At 41.9% G+C, this 17938-nt stretch overlaps 1 protein-coding gene and 1 long non-coding RNA gene across 3 annotated transcripts; one reads left to right on the top strand and one right to left on the bottom strand.

Annotated features, from left to right (window-relative positions):
- Positions 1 to 1489: 1489 nt before the first annotated feature.
- LOC149979125 (uncharacterized) lies at positions 1490 to 14925 on the top strand. Of its 2 annotated transcripts, none has more exons than XR_016484981.1 (3): positions 1490 to 1628; positions 1997 to 2058; positions 14798 to 14925. It is a non-coding gene; the product is annotated as an uncharacterized LOC149979125 (long non-coding RNA). The 2 variants fall into 2 exon arrangements; XR_016484982.1 differs by lacking the exon at positions 14798 to 14925 and adding an exon at positions 14375 to 14450.
- Positions 6399 to 7828, bottom strand: LOC149979126 (odorant receptor 131-2-like). Its single transcript, XM_090192146.1, has one exon. The coding sequence runs from the start codon at positions 7826 to 7828 to the stop codon at positions 6911 to 6913; it is 918 nt and encodes a 305-aa protein (XP_090048272.1). The 3' UTR covers positions 6399 to 6910.
- Positions 14926 to 17938: the final 3013 nt, after the last annotated feature.

The raw sequence follows: 17938 nt of genomic DNA, 5'->3' as shown, positions 1-17938 counted from the left end.
GTAACCGTAATAGCCTTGGTTTCATGCATGTTACCATTAGAAGCCTCCTCCCTAAATTTGTTTTATTCACTGCTTTAGCACACTCTGCCAACCCGGATGTTCTAGCTGTGTCTGAATCCTGGCTTAGGAAGACCACCAAAAATTCTGAAATGTTCATCCCTAACTACAACATTTTCAGACAAGATACAACTGCCAAAGGGGGCGGTGTTGCAATCTACTGCAAAGATAGCCTGCAGAGTTCTATCCTACTATCCAGGTCTGTACCCAAACAATTTGAACTTCTACTTTTAAAAATCCACCTCTCTAAAAACAAGTCTCTCACCGTTGCCGCCTGCTATAGACCACCCTCTGCCCCCAGCTGTGCTCTGGACACCATATGTGAACTGATTGTCCCCCATCTATCTTCAGAGCTCGTGCTGCTAGGCGACCTAAACTGGAACATGCTTAACACCCCAGCCATCCTACAATCTAAGCTTGATGCCCTCAATCTCCCACAAATTATCAATGAACCTACCAGGTACCTCCCCAAAGCCGTAAACACGGGCACCCTCATAGATATCATCCTAACCAACTTGCCCTCTAAATACACCTCTGCTGTCTTCAACCAAGATCTCAGCCTCATTGCCTGCATACGTAATGGGTCAGCGGTCAAACGACCTCCACTCATCACTGTCAAACACTCCCTGAAACACTTCAGCAAGCAGGCCTTTCTAATTGACCTGGCCAGGGTATCCTGGAAGGATATTGATCTCATCCCGTCAGTAGAGGATGCCTGGTTATTTTTTCTAAATGCCTTCCTAACCATCTTAAATAAGCATTCCCCATTCAAGAAATTTAGAACCAGGAACAGATATAGCCCTTGGTTCTCCCCAGACCCGACTGCCCTTAACCTCTTAGAGCTCTAGGGGCGCTATTTCATTTTTGGATAAAAAACGTTCCCGTTTTAAGCGCGATATTTTGTCACGAAAAGATGCTCGACTATGCATATTCTTGACAGTTTTGGAAAGAAAACACTCTGAAGTTTCAGAATCTGCAAAGATTTTGTCTGTAAGTGCCCCAGAACTCATTCTACAGGCGAAACCAAGATGATGCATCACCCAGGAATTAGCAGAATTTCTGAAGCTCTGTTTTCCATTCTCTCCTTATATGGCTGTGATTGCGCAAGGAATGAGCCTACACTTTCTGTCGTTCGCCCAAGGTCTTAGCAGCATTGTGACGTATTTGTAGGCATATCATTGGAAGATTGGCCATAAGAGACTACATTTTCCAGAGGTCCGCCCGGTGTCCTTTGTCTAAATTTGTGCGTAATCTTCAGGTGCGGGCATTTTCTCCTGGGATTCAGGAGAGAAAGCATTTGTCCAAGAACGATGTATCAATGAAGAGATATGTGAAAAACACCTTGAGGATTGATTCTAAACAACGTTTGCCATGTTTTCAGTCGATATTATGGAGTTAATTTGGAAAAAAGTTAGCGTTTTGAGGACTGAATTTATGGATTTTTTTTGGTAGCCAAATGTGATGTATAAAACGGAGCTATTTCTAATACACAAGGAATCTTTTTGGAAAAACTGAGCATCTGCTATCTAACTGAGAGTATCCTCATTGAAAACATCAGAAGTTCTTCAAAGGTAAATGATTTTATTTGAAGGCTTTTATGTTTTTGTTAATGTTGCGTGCTGGATGCTAACGCTAATGCTAACGCTAAATGCTAACGCGAAATGCTAACTCTAGCTAGCTACTTTTACACAAATGATTGTTTTCCTATAGTTGAGAAGCATATTTTGAAAATCTGAGATGACAGTGTTGTTTACAAAAGGCTAAGCTTGAGAGATGGCATATTTATTTCATTTCATTTGCGATTTTCATAAATAGTTAACGTTGTGTTATGCTAATGAGCTTGCTGATAGATTTACACAATCCTGGATACAGGGGTTTTTTCATAGCTAAACGTGACGCAGAAAACGGAGCGATTTGTCCTAAACAAATAATCTTTCAGGAAAAACTGAACATTTGCTATCTGAGAGTCTCCTCATTGAAAACATCTGAAGTTCTTCAAAGGTAAATGATTTTTTTGATTGCTTTTCTGTTTTTTTGTGTAAATGTTGCCAGCTGAATGCTAATGCTAAATGCTACGTTAGCCATCAATACTGTTACACAAATGCTTGTTTTGCAATGGTTGAGAAGCATATTTTGAAAATCTGAGATGACAGTGTTGTTAACAAAAGGCTAAGCTTGAGAGCTAGCATATTTATTTCATTTCATTTGCGATTTTCATGAATAGTTAACGTTGCGTTATGGTAATGAGCTTGAGTCTGTATTCACGAACCCGGATCCGGGATGGGGAGATCAGAAAGGTTAACCAACACGAAAACATCCTATGGCGTTCTGCATTAGCATCGAACAGCCCCCGTGATATGCAGCTTTTCAGGGAAGCTAGAAACCAATACACACATGCAGTTAGAAAAGCCAAGGCTTTTTCAAGCAGAAATTTTCTTCCTGCAACACTAACTCAAAAAGGTTCTGGGACACTGTAAAGTCCATGGAGAATAAGAACACCTCCTCCCAGCTGCTCACTGCACTGAAGATAGGAAACACTGTCACCACTGATAAATCCACTATAATTGAGAATTTCAATAAGCATTTTTCTACGGCTGACCATGCTTTCCACCTGGCTACCCCTACCCCGGTCAACAGCACTGCACCCCCCACAGCAACTCGCCCAAGCCTTCCCCATTTTTCCTTCTCCCAAATCCAGTCAGCTCATGTTCTGAGAGAGCTGCAAAATCTGGACCCCTACAAATCAGCTGGGCTAGACAATCTGGACCCTTTCTTTCTAAAATTATCTGCCGAAATTGTTGCCACCACTATTACTAGCCTGTTCAACCTCTCTTTCGTGTCATCTAAGATTCCCAAAGATTGGAAAGCAGCTGCGGTCATCCCCCTCTTCAAAGGGGGGGACACTCTGGACCCAAACTGCTACAGACCTATATCTATCCTACCCTGCCTTTCTAAGGTATTCGAAAGCCAAGTCAACAAACAGATTACCGACCATTTCCAATCTCACCATACACTCTCTGCTATGCAATCTGGTTTCAGAGCTGGTCATGGGTGCACCTCAGCCACGCTCAAGGTCCTAAACGATATCTTAACCGCCATCGATAAGAAACATTACTGTGCAGCGTATTCATTGATCTGGCCAAAGCTTTTGACTCTGTCAATCACCACATCCTCATCAGCAGACTCGACAGCCTTGGTTTCTCAAATGATTGCCTCGCCTGGTTCACCAACTACTTCTCTGATAGAGTTCAGTGTGTCAAATCGGAGGGTCTGTTGTCCGGACCTCTGGCAGTCTCTATAGGGGTTCCACAGGGTTCAATTCTTGGACCGACTCTCTTCTCTGTACACATCAATGATGTCGCTCTTGCTGCTGGTGAGTCTCTGATCCACTTCTATGCAGACGACACCATTCTGTATACTTCTGGCCCTTCTTTGGACACTGTGTTAACTAACCTCGAGGCAAGCTTCAATGCCATACAACTCTCCTTCCGTGGCCTCCAATTGCTCTTAAATACAAGTAAAACTAAATGCATGCTCTTCAACCGATCACTGCCTGCACCTGCCTGCCTGTCCAACATCACTACTCTGGACGGCTCTGACATAGAATACGTGGACAACTACAAATACCTAGGGGTCTGGTTAGACTGTAAACCCTCCTTCCAGACCCACATCAAATATCTCCAATCCAAAGTTAAATGTAGAATTGGCTTCCTATTTCGCAAAACAAAGCATCCTTCACTCATGCTGCCAAACATACCCTTGTAAAACTGACCATCCTACCAATCCTCGACTTCGGCGATGTCATTTACAAAATAGCCTCCAATACCCTACTCAAAAAATTGGATGCAGTCTATCACAGTGCCATCCGTTTTGTCACCAAAGCCCCATATACTACCCACCATTGCGATCTGTACGCTCTTGTTTGCTGGCCCTCGCTTCATACTCTTCGCCAAACCCACTGGCTCCAGGTCATCTACAAGACCCTGCTAGGTAAAGTCCCCCCTTATCTCAGCTCGCTGGTCACCATAGTATCACCCACCTGTAGCACGCACTCCAGCAGGTATATCTCTCTGGTCACCCCCAAAACCAATTCTTTCTTTGGCCGCCTCTCCTTCCAGTTCTCTGCTGCCAATGACTGGAACGAACTACAAAAATCTCTGAAACTGGAAACACTTATCTCCCTTACTAGCTTTAAGCACCAGCTGTCAGAGCAGCTCACACAGCACCTGTACATAGCCCATCTATAATTTAGCCCAAACAACTACCTCTTTCCCTACTGGATTTATTTTATTTTATTTATTTATTTATTTTGCTCCTTTGCACCCCATTATTTTTATTTCTACTTTGCACATTCTTCCACTGCAAATCTACCATTCCAGTGTTTTACTTGCTATATTGTATTTACTTTGCCACAATGGCCTTTTTTTTTGCCTTTACCTCCCTTCTCACCTAATTTGCTCACATCATATATAGACTTGTTTCTACTGTATTATTGACTGTATGTTTGTTTTACTCCATGTGTAACTCTGTGTTGTTGTATGTGTCGAACTGCTTTGCTTTATCTTGGCCAGGTCGCAATTGTAAATGAGAACTTGTTCTCAACTTGCCTACCTGGTTAAATAAAGGTGACATAAAAAATAAAAAGGTATTATATTTAAATGGTTTTAAAGTACTGTTTGAATTTATATATTGAAAGGTTTCTGGTGTGCTCAGATAAACGATTCAATTTCTTTATTGCTCTAAATCGAAATGTTATTTTGCCTATTTTTCTTTTGTCTGGATAACGCATAGATGGTGGACAATCTATTCCTAGTATTTACTTAATGTCTAACTCGTACCAACTGAATACTGTTGTGAATAGAGTTTGGCCATTTTAAATTGTGTATATTATGAAATAAAATAAGCATGTTTTTTTAAATGATCTTGTTAATTGATGACCAACCAAGAGCATTGCGCATGACTACAACAGAAGAACCATATCTCCACCTTAAAGCAATCCTTGCTGCTTTGTTCTGTGCAATCTGCAGTCTCCTAATTTCACTAGCTGATGCTTTTCCCCAGACCACAGAACAGTAGTTCACCTCACGGCCAATTAATGCTAGGGGTTATTTGCTTAAGAATCTTTCCTGGTAAATATTTAGTTATCCTTCTGATCATGCATGCAGTTTTAATATTTATTTTCATAGATTAGTTATTTGAGACGACCATGATAAGCAGTTGTCTAGCTGCACTCCTAGTCGTTTGGTTGCTGCCACTTCCTCAAGTTGTACTCCCCCCATACTTAATTGTATCCCATGATGTGTTGGCCTTTTCCTGGTGGAACAGACCAACATAACTTTTGGTTTTATTGGTGTTTAAAACAAGTTTGTTCCTGCAAACCCACTCCTTGATATTTTCCAAATCTACTTGTAGAGCTTGCTGTACCTGTTGAACGATTGCCTTGCTGTAGAAAATGTAGTATCATCTGCAAATAAATCGTAACTTGAGTTTCAGATAAGGCACAAGGAAGGTCGTTGGTACGTATATATTAAGTACAGAAGTGGCCCAAGGCAGCTGCCCTGCGGTATTCCACAGTTTAAAGCATGAGGGGAAGAAAATGAACCATAGATATAGGTGGACTGTTTCCTGTCAGTTAGATATGACTGTACCCAATTCAATGCCACCTCCTTAAAACCATAAAGCAATAATTTTGTCAAAATTATTTTATGATCCACTAAATCAAATGCTGCACAAAAATAAAAAAAATAGTACACCCACAAACATGCCATTATTCATAGCGTTCAGCCACTGGTCAGTTATGTCAACCAATGCCGTGGTAGTGGAATGGTTTTTGCAATAAGCATGCTGATTGGCTGTAATCAGATAATTATTTTCCATGTACTCCCATATTGTCTACTCACAATACCCTCTGATATCTTACTGAGTGAAGGGAGTAGACTAATTGGTCGACCATTGGCAGTAGTAATGGGTTCTTTGCTGTCTTTCGGAATAGGCCACAGTTTAGCATGCTTCCGTACATTTGCAAACATCCCCTTTTCCAGTGACCAATTAAATATGTATTTCAGTGGAGCTGCAATCTGGGAAGCAGCATATCGAAGTAAAAAATTGTCCATAAGATCATAACCTGTAGATTTACCATCGGGTAATGACTTCAATAGGTTTAACACCTCCTCTACTAACACCGTTTGTAGACTAAAAGAGCAGGTTTTGGTGCTCATAATATGATAATCAATTCATTGGACAATAGCTTGTTTGGAAGAATGGGCGTTTACATTATCGCTCAGTAAAACTGTATTCCATACATTTTTTAATTTTTTTTACAATCAATAAAAGCATTTTTGTGAAATAACGTTTATTTGTTACAATGTCATTTAACTGCATAATTATGTAGTGTTCTATAATTGTGTTGATCAATTTCTAGTTTAGATTTGTGTGCATCTTATTACAGTCCATTGCATGTTTTGAGGGAGCTTTAAGATATCTATTTCTCAAACACAAGGTTAACTGTTACTTTAACTGTTACATTATACTGTCCAAACAATACATATAATTTACAAATACATTTCTGACGTAGGTCGATTTTTTTACACAATGGTATCATCTTATTTAGTGACAGATTACAATTATTTTCCCTAAACTATTTAAGCTTAGCAACAGGTATCAAATTATATATGCACATCTTTATGATTTTGTTCTCAAGTTTGTAAAAAGAAAACATAAAATGATACATGACTGATTTCCAAATAAGTCCAACATAATCTTTCTGTTATTTCTTAGAAAACAATCACTCAAGGTACAAGTGACTGAAAAGCAAATACAGTACATACACAGATCTCTGTATCTTTGCAGTACATCATGGCTTTACTGAGTTTCTGAAGCCGAAGGCAAAATAATATTTGAAGACGTGTTTGAATGTTGGGTCTCTCAGGCCGTATATGAGGGGACTCAGACACCTGGGGAAGATTATGAGGCCTACAAACAGAACATACTGAATATGCATCACTACCACAGGGTCCATGTGCCAGTGAATCAGGGTGTTAATAGTGTTAAAGAGGGTGGAGGAGAGACACAGGCCCAGCTGAATCAGGTGTAGGAGCACTGTTTTGTGGGCCTTACTGGCTAAAGTCTTGTCAGAGGAAACAGACCTAGCTGTAACCAGGATGGCGATGTACGTGTAGATAATGATGACACCTACTGTCACAAAATTTAACGTGGTGAAAGCTATGTTTAACTCTATATAAATCTGTTGTGTGTATAGATTGTACCTGCTACAGAAAATCTGCATAGTAAAAGGTGTAGACTCAATTGTAACAAACACAAAGACTTCAATGAGAGAGTTTAAGGAGCCCAAGACCCACAACACAGCGATGGCCACATGTGTCCTCCTGCAGGTGGCAATCTGAGCGTGTCTCAGTGGGAAGCAGATGGCCACATACCTCTCTAGTGACATCACAGCCAGGTTGAAAGGGGAGATTGTTGCAATGATTCCCGCAGAACAAGACATAACCATACAAACATAGCTAATCATCTTCAGTCTGATCACAGCAAGCATATACATCACCATACTCATAGTAAGGTGGAGAGAATCAGAGAAAAGCAAATGGCCAAATAGAATATAGCGAGTGGTTTCCTGAAAGACAGGCTTACTCATCAAGGTGAACAGCATAACACCATTTACATAGAGGAAGAGAAGACATGGTGTCATGTACAGGACAGCCTTCACAGGTACCCCATACAGCCTCTGAAAGGTAGCTCCTGTTGTATTATACATGGTCTCAGAGTGATGTCATATCTGTAAAGAAATAACACAGGTTAAGTGTAATAAGTCCATAAATGCATGATCTAAATTTGCAAACATAAATGTAGCCATACTCTTGATAGGAAACAAAACAGATCAAATCTAAACATACACTCAAGATGTAATCAACGCACATCATATTGTAAATGTATTCTTTTAGGATAAGTCTATATTGAGAGAAGAAATCCTAACAATGAGTCAGAGGGTCCCTGTGTTGGTGTTTCTCTGAGTTTCTTGGAGTGAGTGGAGTGAATGGTGGATTTGCCTGTCCTCGTCTTCATATAAAGTATTCACACAAACATAACATAACACCATCACGTGTCCATCTAGTTACCAATCACAAGACAACAAGGTGATCTGGTCTCTTGGCAACTGCACGTGAGGGTTACAGCACATTGTTCATTGTCAATATTGGATGTGCCCATAAATGTTGTGTGTTTTCCTCCTCCTTTTTTTTATCATTCCCTCGTGCCGCAACAATTGGAAGAGCCTCCTAATTCATGTATCATTATCATGTACTTTTCATTTCGCCCAGCTTGACAAACTGGTAGCCTCCAAGTGAGATACCACTACAGCTCACATCCCTCTCTTTGAATGACCATAGTCTGTTCTAAGTGTTACCACTTACAGTATATGTTTCTCAAACTAGACACTCTAATGTACTTGTCCTCTTGCTCAGTTGTGCACCGGGGCCTCCCACTACTCCTTCTATTCTGGTTAGAGACAGTTTGCGCTGTTCTGTGAAGGGAGTAGTACACAGAGTTGTAGGGGATCTTCAGTTTCTTGGCAATTTATCGCATGGAATAGCCGTCATTTCTCAGAACAAGAATAGACTGACGAGTTTCAGAAGAAAGTACCTTTTGAGCCTGTAATCGAACCCAAAATGCTGATGCTCCAGAAACTCAAGTAGTCTAAAAAAGGCCAGTTTTATTGTTTCTTTAATCAACATAACAGTTTTCAGCTGTGCTAACATAATTGCAAAAGCATTTTCTAATGATCTATTAGCCTTTTAAAATGATAAACTTGGATTAGCTATAACAACGTGCCATTGGAACACTGTAGTGATGGTTGCTGATAATGGGCCTCTGTATGCCTATGTAGATAGTCCATTATAAATCAGCTGTTTCCAGCTACAATAGTCATTTACAACATTAACAATGTCTACACTATATTTCTGATCAATTTGATGTTATTTTAATGTACTAAAAAAAGGATTTTCTTTCAAAAACAAGGACATTTCTAAGTGACCCCAAACTTTTGAACAGTAGTGTACATACAGAATTATACAAATTGCTTTGAGAACCGGTTGTGCCTACTTACAACTCCTGCTGTAACACCCCTACCGCTCTGTGTAATGTCAACAACATGGCTTTAGGATTGTTTACAATTCTTTCCATTTGGTTGACAGTAAATTACATTTAAGGTCAGGTGGAAGACATGATATGCTAGACAACTGTACCTTTCCCAGTGGGTTAAATTATAGCCTTTGGCCTTTGACCACTGATCCCTGACAAGCAAGCATGTTGAAAGACTACAACAACCCCTTGTTCCTCCACAGAAATACAGGCGTGATGATACAACAACAGTACCACACTTCATTACACTTCCATTTACCAACCCAGCCCATTGATTATTAATGTAAGACTATTTGATTTCAGAAAACAAATGCTTTACCATTTTCTTTAACCTTTGACTCTTGTTTTCTCACATAAAGGCAATTAGGATATGTCATTACTGAAGTCATTACAGAAAGTTCATCAATAATTCACAACAGAAAATAAGATTGCAGCACATCCCAGGGACCACATTACTCCTAAGGGAAAGACAGAGCCCACAAACAACAGAAAGCAGACAAACAAGTCAGGGACATTGCACTACCCAAATTAACTCATGCTGATATCACTGACATTGACTCAACTTTAGCCTAAAGTCTACACTTCGTGTACTGGACAGATATACAGTGCATTCAGAAAGTAGTCAGACCCCTTGACCTTTTCCACATTTTGTTATGTTACACCCTTATTCTAAAACGGATTAAATTACTTTTTTCCCTCATCGATCTACACACAACCCATAATGTCAAAGCAAAAACAGTTTTATATTTTATTTTTCTAAATGTATTAAAAATAATAAACAGAAATACCTTATTTACATAAGTATTCAGACACTTTGCTCTGAGACTAGAAATTGAGCTCAGGCCCATCCTGTTTCCATTGATCATCCTTGAGATGTTTCTACAACTTGATTGGAGTCCACCTTTGCTAAATTCAATTGATTGGAAGGCACAGACCTGTCTATATAAGGTCCCACAGTTGGCAAAAAAAAACAAGCCATGAGGTCGAAGGAATTGTTCATAGAGCTCCGAGACAGGATTGTGTTGAGGCACAGACCAGGGGAAGGGTACCAAAAAGTCTCTGCAGCATTGAAGGTCCACAAGTACACAGTGGCCCCCATCATTTTTAAATGGAAGAAGTTTGGAACCACCAAGACTCTTCCTAGAGCTGGCCGCCCGGCAAAACTGAGCAATCGGGGAAGAAGGGCCTTGGTCAGAGAGGATGGTAAGAACTCTGACAGAGCTCAAGATTTCTTCTGTGGATATTGGAGAACCTTCCAGAAGCACAACGATCTCTGCAGCACTCCACCAATCAGGCTTTTATGGTAGAGAGGCCAGACGGAAGCCACTTGGAGTTTGCCAAAAGTCACCTAAAGACTCTCAGACCATGAAAAACAAGATTCTCTGGTCTGATGAAACCAAGATTGAACTCTTTTGCCTGAATGCCAAGCGTCACGTCTGGAGGAAACCTGGCACCATCCCTGCTGTGAAGCATGGTGGTGGCAGCATCATGCTTTGGGGATGTTTATCAGCGGCAGAGACTGGGATCGAGGGAAAGATAAGCGGAGCAACGTACAGAGAGATCCTTGATGAAAACCTGCTCAGGAGTGCTCAGGGCCTCAGACTGGGGTGAAGGTTCACCATCCAACAGGACAACGACCCTAAGCACACAGCCAAGACAATGCAGGAGTGGCTTCGGGACAAGTCTCTGAATGTCCTTGAGTGGCCCAGCCAGAGCTCAGACTTGAACCTGATTGAACATCTCTGGAGAGACCTGAAAATAGCTGTGCAGCAACGCTCCCCATCCAACCTGACAGAGCTTGAGAGGATCTATAGAGAAGAATGGGTTAAACTCTCCAAATACAGTTGTGCCGAGCTTGTAGCATCATACCCAAGAAGACTTGAGGCTGTAATTGCTTCCAAAGGTGCATCAACAAAGTACTGAGTAAAGGCTCTGAACACTTATGTAAATGTGATATTTCATTTTTTTTTGTTTTGCTTTGCCATTATGGGGTATTGTGTGTAGATTGATGGGGGGGCTATTTAATAAATTTTAGAATAAGGCTGTAATTTAACAAAATGTGGGAAAAGTCAAGGGGTCTGGATACTTTCCGAATGCACTGTTTACTCGGGCTCCCGAGTGGCGCAGCGGTCAAAGGCACTGCATTTCACTACCGACCCTAGTTCGATTCAAGGCTGTATCACAACCGGTTGTGATTGGGAGTCCCATAGGGTGGCGCACAACTGGCCCAGCGCTGTTAGGGTTTGGCCGGGGTAGGCCGTCATTGTAAATAAGAATTTGTTCTTAAATTGACTTGCTTACTAGTTAAATAAAGATTTTAAAAAATATATATATATAAAGCCTGCATAAAGGAATCGAAGCATGGGTCCTAAACCCAGAACTATAGAGATATAGTGATACAGTGTCTACGACATTGACATTCATATCTTTACAGTATGTTCGATGGCTACTGTGTCTGCTATAGACTTACAGAAGGAGGCTAATTTGTTCATTTTTGATCTGAATATTTTGTATAAAGCTAAGCATTGTATTGTTAGATTATTAGAGAAACCATGATGTGCCTAAAACAGACTTCCTCCCTCTAGTTCAATTGTCAGAGTTAGTTGGAGCACAAGGGCACACAAGGGCGCATCATAAGCAACTGTAAAGTTTAATAATTGCCACACCATAACAAACCTTCACAAACATTTCTCAACTTTATTCAGGATAATATCAAAAGTAAGTCAAGCCATTGTTTATAGGGAAAATATGAGCAGAAGAGTGAAAGTAAACCAGGGAAAAAAAATGCACTATGCTGCCCTGTGCCCAATAAAAAACCACACAGCCCACCCAAAGCAAAAAGTGGTCCCCTATTTTGGACCACCTCTGCCCCACAGTCATTTTGGTCTGTCACTTACTAACATCACTACCGCTCAAGATCTACACAAAACCTGCTGGTTTTACTACTTGTTTGCTATAGAGCTGTGTAGCAAACCAGCAGTGATTTTGTACTAATTTAAGTAGTAATGAGTGATAAATTGGTGAACACTATATTTCCTATTAAAATCATTATATGATTCTCCCTTAATGACTACTGTGTAACTTCTGAGCCTTTGGGTATCTACTACTTAAAACCTGCACATAACTACACAATTCCTACATGTTCACTATTGAATTATTATGTAATGACTACACATTATTGCTGAACAGTATGCTTACTCAATGCTTATTGAATTACTACTGACATTTGTGCGTTTAGTGTTGTGTCACTACTAATCACAACTAAATTGCTCCTGATCCTTAATTTCATACATAAACCATTTTGAATTACTATTGAAAACTGACACATTTGCCTATTCAAAATCAATTGACATCTTCTTGTTTCACTACTGTGTCCCTACTACACTAGTGCACATGTTATTTCCTCAAGATTCTTATGTAGTTATATCATCAAACAATACATAATAAGCTTATACTTGTGTTAATCCCTTTGAGTTCATATGTTTATTTATTTTACCTTTATTTAACTAGGCAAGTCAGTTAAGAACAAATTCTTATTTTCAATGACGGCCTAGGAACAGTGGGTTAATTTATCCTGTTCAGGGGCAGAACGACAGATTTGTACTTTGTCAGCTCGGGGGTTTGAACTTGAAACTTGAAACCTTCCGGTTACTAGTTACTAGTCCAGTTACTAGTCCTTCCGGTTACTAGTCCAACGCTCTAACTATATCTTAGTTAAGTCAAAGCTGAATGATCTTCAGATCCACTTTTTTGTTGCAGCTATTTTCTCCACCACGTAACCTTTTAGAAAATAAAGACATAAACAAGAGACAGCCAATTATAAGCAATTCTCAATCATCTGCTAACATAGGTCACATAAGACAACACAGAAAAACATTAGATAAACAAAGTTAACCTATTATTTCATTTTTTATAATTTTTTGTGTTTTAACCCCTTTTTCTCCCCATTTTCTTGATATCCAATTGTGATCCAATTACGATCTTGTCTCATCGCTGCAACTCACCAACAGGCTCGAGAGAGGCAAAGGTCGCCAAACTGTACTTCTTAACACCCGCCCGCTTAATCAGGAAGCCAGCTGCACCAATGTGTCGGAGGAAACAACGCTTAACTGACGATTAAAGTCACCCTGCAGGCGCCCAGCCCACCACAAGGAGTCGCTAGAGCACGATGAGCCAAGTAAAGCCCCCAAGTAAAGCCCAAACCCTCCCCTAACCCGGATGACGCTGGGCCAATTGTGTGCCGCCCTATAGGACTCCTGGTCAAGCCCGGTTATGACACCGCCTGGGATCGAACGTAGGTCTGTAGTGAAGCCTCTGCGATGCAGTGCCTTAGAACGCTGCGCCGCTAGGGAGCACCAAACAATGTTAATCTTACCAACAATTGACTCCATTCTTCTTATGTCGAGGGCCTCCTTTGCACCTGGTCAAAATAATGTGTAAGTATACCAATATGAATATATTGTACATTTGCACACAAACACAAACGAAGGAGCTTTTTGTGGACTTCAGGAAACAGCAGAGAGGGCACACCCCTATCCACATCGATGGGACCTCAGTGGAGACTACTGCAATGCTCTACTTTCCGGCTACTCGGATAAAGCACTAAATAAACTTCAGTTAGTGCTAAATACAGCTGCTAGAATCCTGACTAGAACCAAAAAAATGTATCATATTACTCCAGTGCTAGCCTCCCTACACTGGCTTCCTGTCAAGGCAAGGACTGATTTCAAGGTTTTACTGCTAACCTACAAAGCATTACATGGGCTTGCTCCTACCTATCTCTATGATTTGGTCCTGCCGTACATACCTACATGTACGCTACGGTCACAAGATGCAGGCCTCCTAATTGTCCCTAGAATTTCTAAGCAAACAGCTGGAGGCAGGGCTTTCTCCTATAGAGCTCCATTTTTATGGAATGGTCTGCCTACCCATGTGAGAGACGCAAACCCGGTCTCAACCTTTAAGTCTTTACTGAAGACTCATCTCTTCAATGGGTCATATGATTGAGTGTAGTCTGGCCCAGGAGTGTGAAGGTGAACGGAAAGGCTCTGGAGCCCTTGCTGTCTCTGCCCGGTTCCCCTCTTTCCACTGGGATTCTCTGCCTCTAACCCTATTACAGGGGATGAGTCACTGGCTTACTAGGGCTCTTTCATATCGTCCCTAGGAGGGGTGCGTCACTTGAGTGGGTTGAGTCACTGATGTGATCTTCCTGTCTGGGTTGGCGCCCCCCCTTGGGTTGTGCCGTGGCGGAGATCTTTGTGGGCTATACTCGGCCTTGTCTCAGGATGGTAAGTTGGTGGTTGAAGATATCCCTCTAGTGGTGTGGGGGCTGTGCTTTGGCAAAGTGGGTGGGGTTATATCCTTCCTGTTTGGCCCTGTCCGGGGGTGTCATCGGATGGGGCCACAGTGTCTCCTGACCCCTCCTGTCTCAGCCTCCAGTATTTATGCTGCAGTAGTTTATGTGTCGGGGGGCTAGGGTCAGTTTGTTATATCTGGAGTACTTCTCCTGTCCAATTCGGTGTCATGTGTGAATTTAAGTATGCTCTCTCTAATTCTCTCTTTCTCTCTTTCTTTCTCTCTCTCGGAGGACCTGAGCCCTAGGACCATGCCTCAGGACTACCGGGCATGATGACTCCTTGCTGTCCCCAGTCCACCTGGCCGTGCTGCTGCTCCAGTTTCAACTGTTCTGCCTGTGATTATTATTATTTGACCATGTTGGTCATTTATGAACATTTGAACATCTTGGCCATGTTCTGTTATAATCTCCACCCGGCACAGCCAGAAGAGGACTGGCCACCCCACATAGCCTGGTTCCTCTCTAAGTTTCTTCCTAGGTTTTGGCCTTTCTAGGGAGTTTTTCCTAGCCACCGTGCTTCTACACCTGCATTGCTTGCTGTTTGGGGTTTTAGGCTGGGTTTCTGTACAGCTGATATACAAAGGGCTATATAAATCAATTTGATTTGATTTGATTTACTCAACTCTGCACCTTAAAGTCGGAAATGTACATACACTTTAGCCAAATACATTTAAACTCAGTTTTTCACAATTCCTGACATTTAATACTCGTAAAAATTCCCTGTCCTAGGTCAGTTAGGATCCCAACTTTATTTTAAGAACGTGAAATGGCAGAATAATCGTAGAGAGAATGATTTATTTCAGCTTTTATTTCTTTCATCACATTCCCAGTGGGTCAGAAATTTACATAAGCTCAATTAGTATTTGGTAGCATTGCCTTTAAATTGTTTAACTTGGGTCAGACGTTTCGGGTAGTCTTCCACAAGCGTCCCACAATAAGTTGGGTGAATTTTGGCCCATTCCTCCTGACAGAGCTGCTGTAACTGAGTCAGGTTTGTAGGCCTCCTTGCTCACACATGCTTTTTCAGTTTTGCCCACAAATGTTCTATAGGATTGAGGTCAGGGCTTTGTGATGGCCACTCCAATACCTTGACTTTGTTGTCCTTAAGCCATTTTGCCACAACTTTGGAGGTATGGTTGGGGTCATTGTCCATTTGGAAGACCCATTTGCGACCAAGCTTTAACTTCCTGACTGATGTCTTGAGATGTTGCTTCAATATATCCACATAATTTTCCGTCCTCATGCTGCCATCTATTTTGTGAAGTGCACCAGTCCCTCCTGCAGCAAAGCACCCCCACAACATGATGCTGCCACCCCTGTGCTTCACAGTTGGGATGGTGTTCTTTGGCTTGCAAGCCTCCCCCTTTTTCCTCCAAACATAACGATGGTCATTATGACCAAACAGTTCTATTTTTGTTTCATCAGACCAGAGGACATTTCTCCAACAAGTATGATCTTTGTCCCCATGTGCAGTTGCAAACCGTAGTCTGGCTTTTTTATGGCGGTTTTGGAGCAGTGACTTCTTCCTTGCTGAGCAGCCTTTCAGATTATGTCGATATAGGATTCGTTACACTGTGGATATAGATACTTTTGTACCTGTTTCCTAAAGCATCTTCACAAGGTCCTTTGCTGTTCTGGGATTGATTTGCACTTTTCCTATCAAAGTACGTTCATCTCTAGGAGAGAGAACGCGTCTCCTTCCTGAGCCGTATGATGGCTGCATGGTCCCATAGTGTTTATACTTGCATACTATTGTTTGTACAGATGAACGTGGTACCTTCAGGCGTTTGGAAATTGCTCCCAAGGATGAACCAGATTTGTGGAGGTCTACATCTTCTGAGGTCTTGGCTGATTTATTTTGATTTTCCCATGATGTCAAGCAAAGAGGCACTGAGTTTGAAGGTAGTCCTTGAAATACATCCACAGGTACACCTCCAATTGACTCAAATTATGTCAATTAGCCTATCAGAAGCTTCTAAAGCCATGACATCATTTTCTGGAATTTTCCAAGCTGTTTAAAGGCACAGTCAATTTAGTGTATGTAAACTTTTGACCCACTGGAATTGTGATACAGTGAATAATAAGTGAAATAATCTGTCTGTAAACAATTGTTGGAAAAATGACTTGTGTCATGCACAAAGTAGATGTCCTAACCGACTTGACAAAACTATAGTTTGTTAACAAGAAATTTGTGGAGTGGTTGAAAAACGAGTTTGAATGACTCCAACCTAAGTGTTTGTAAACTTCTGACTTCAACTGTACATAGGCATGGAATCACTGGTCCCTAATAATGGAACACTAGTCCCTTTTATAATGTTTACATACTGCTTTACTCATTTCATATGTATATACTGTATTCTATTCTACTGTATTTTAGTCAATGCCACTCTGACATTTTTCATCCTAAAATGTATATATTTCTTAACTCCATTCTTTTACTTTCGATTTGTGTGTATTGTTGTTGTCACGATCGTCGTAATGAGCGGACCAAGGCGCAACATGAGTATAGTTCCACATATTTTTAATCTCGTGAAACAAACAAAACAATAAAGAAACAGCGAAACATGACTAAACACAAACAATATCCCACAAAACACAGGTGGGGAAATGACTACCTAAATATGATCTCCAATCAGAGGCAACGATAAACAGCTGACTCTGATTGGGAACCATATTAGCACCAACATAGAAATAGACATACTAGAACACCCCCTAGTCACGCCCTGACCTACTTCACCATAGAGAACCAAGGGCTGGAACCCCCCCCCCCCCCCTGGCCTTGTCTGGACTGGGCACCGGCGCAGAGGAAGGCTCCTGCCCTGGAGCGGGACTGGACACCTTGCCTGTACTGGGCATCGGCGCAGAGGAAGGCTCCTGCCCTGGAGTGGGACTGGACACCGTGCCTGGACTGGGCATCAGTGCAGAGGAAGGCTCCTGCCCTGGAGCGGGACTGGATGCCTGGGACTGGATGCCTTGCTTGGAAGCTCCGGACCGTTGACCGTCGCTGGAGGTTCTGGACCGTTGACCGTCGCTGGAGTTTCCGGACCGTTGACCGTCGCTGGAGGTTCCGGACCGTTGACCGTCGCTGGAGGTTCCGGACCGTTGACCGTCGCTGGAGGTTCCGGGCTGAGATCCGTCGCCGGAAGCTCTGGACTGTGTACCGTCGCCGGAAGCTCTGGACTGTGTACCGTCGCCGGAAGCTCTGGACTGTGTACCGTCGCCGGAAGCTCTGGACTGTGTACCGTCGCCGGAAGCTCTGGACTGTGTACCGTCGCCGGAAGCTCTGGACTGTGTACCGTCGCCGGAAGCTCTGGACTGTGTACCGTCGCCGGAAGCTCTGGACTGTGTACCGTCGCCGGAAGCTCTGGACTG

This window comes from Oncorhynchus mykiss, chromosome 12 (genome assembly GCF_057628025.1).
Source record: "Oncorhynchus mykiss isolate SJ-2025 chromosome 12, ASM5762802v1, whole genome shotgun sequence".
NCBI classification, from domain to species: Eukaryota; Metazoa; Chordata; class Actinopteri; order Salmoniformes; family Salmonidae; genus Oncorhynchus; species Oncorhynchus mykiss.
This window is presented reverse-complemented; position numbering and strand designations above follow the sequence as displayed.

Bases quoted from the DNA above. Each gene is read 5' to 3' on its own strand.
- LOC149979126 (XM_090192146.1), bottom strand. From the start codon at position 7,828: ATGTATAATACAACAGGAGCTACCTTTCAGAGGCTGTATGGGGTACCT.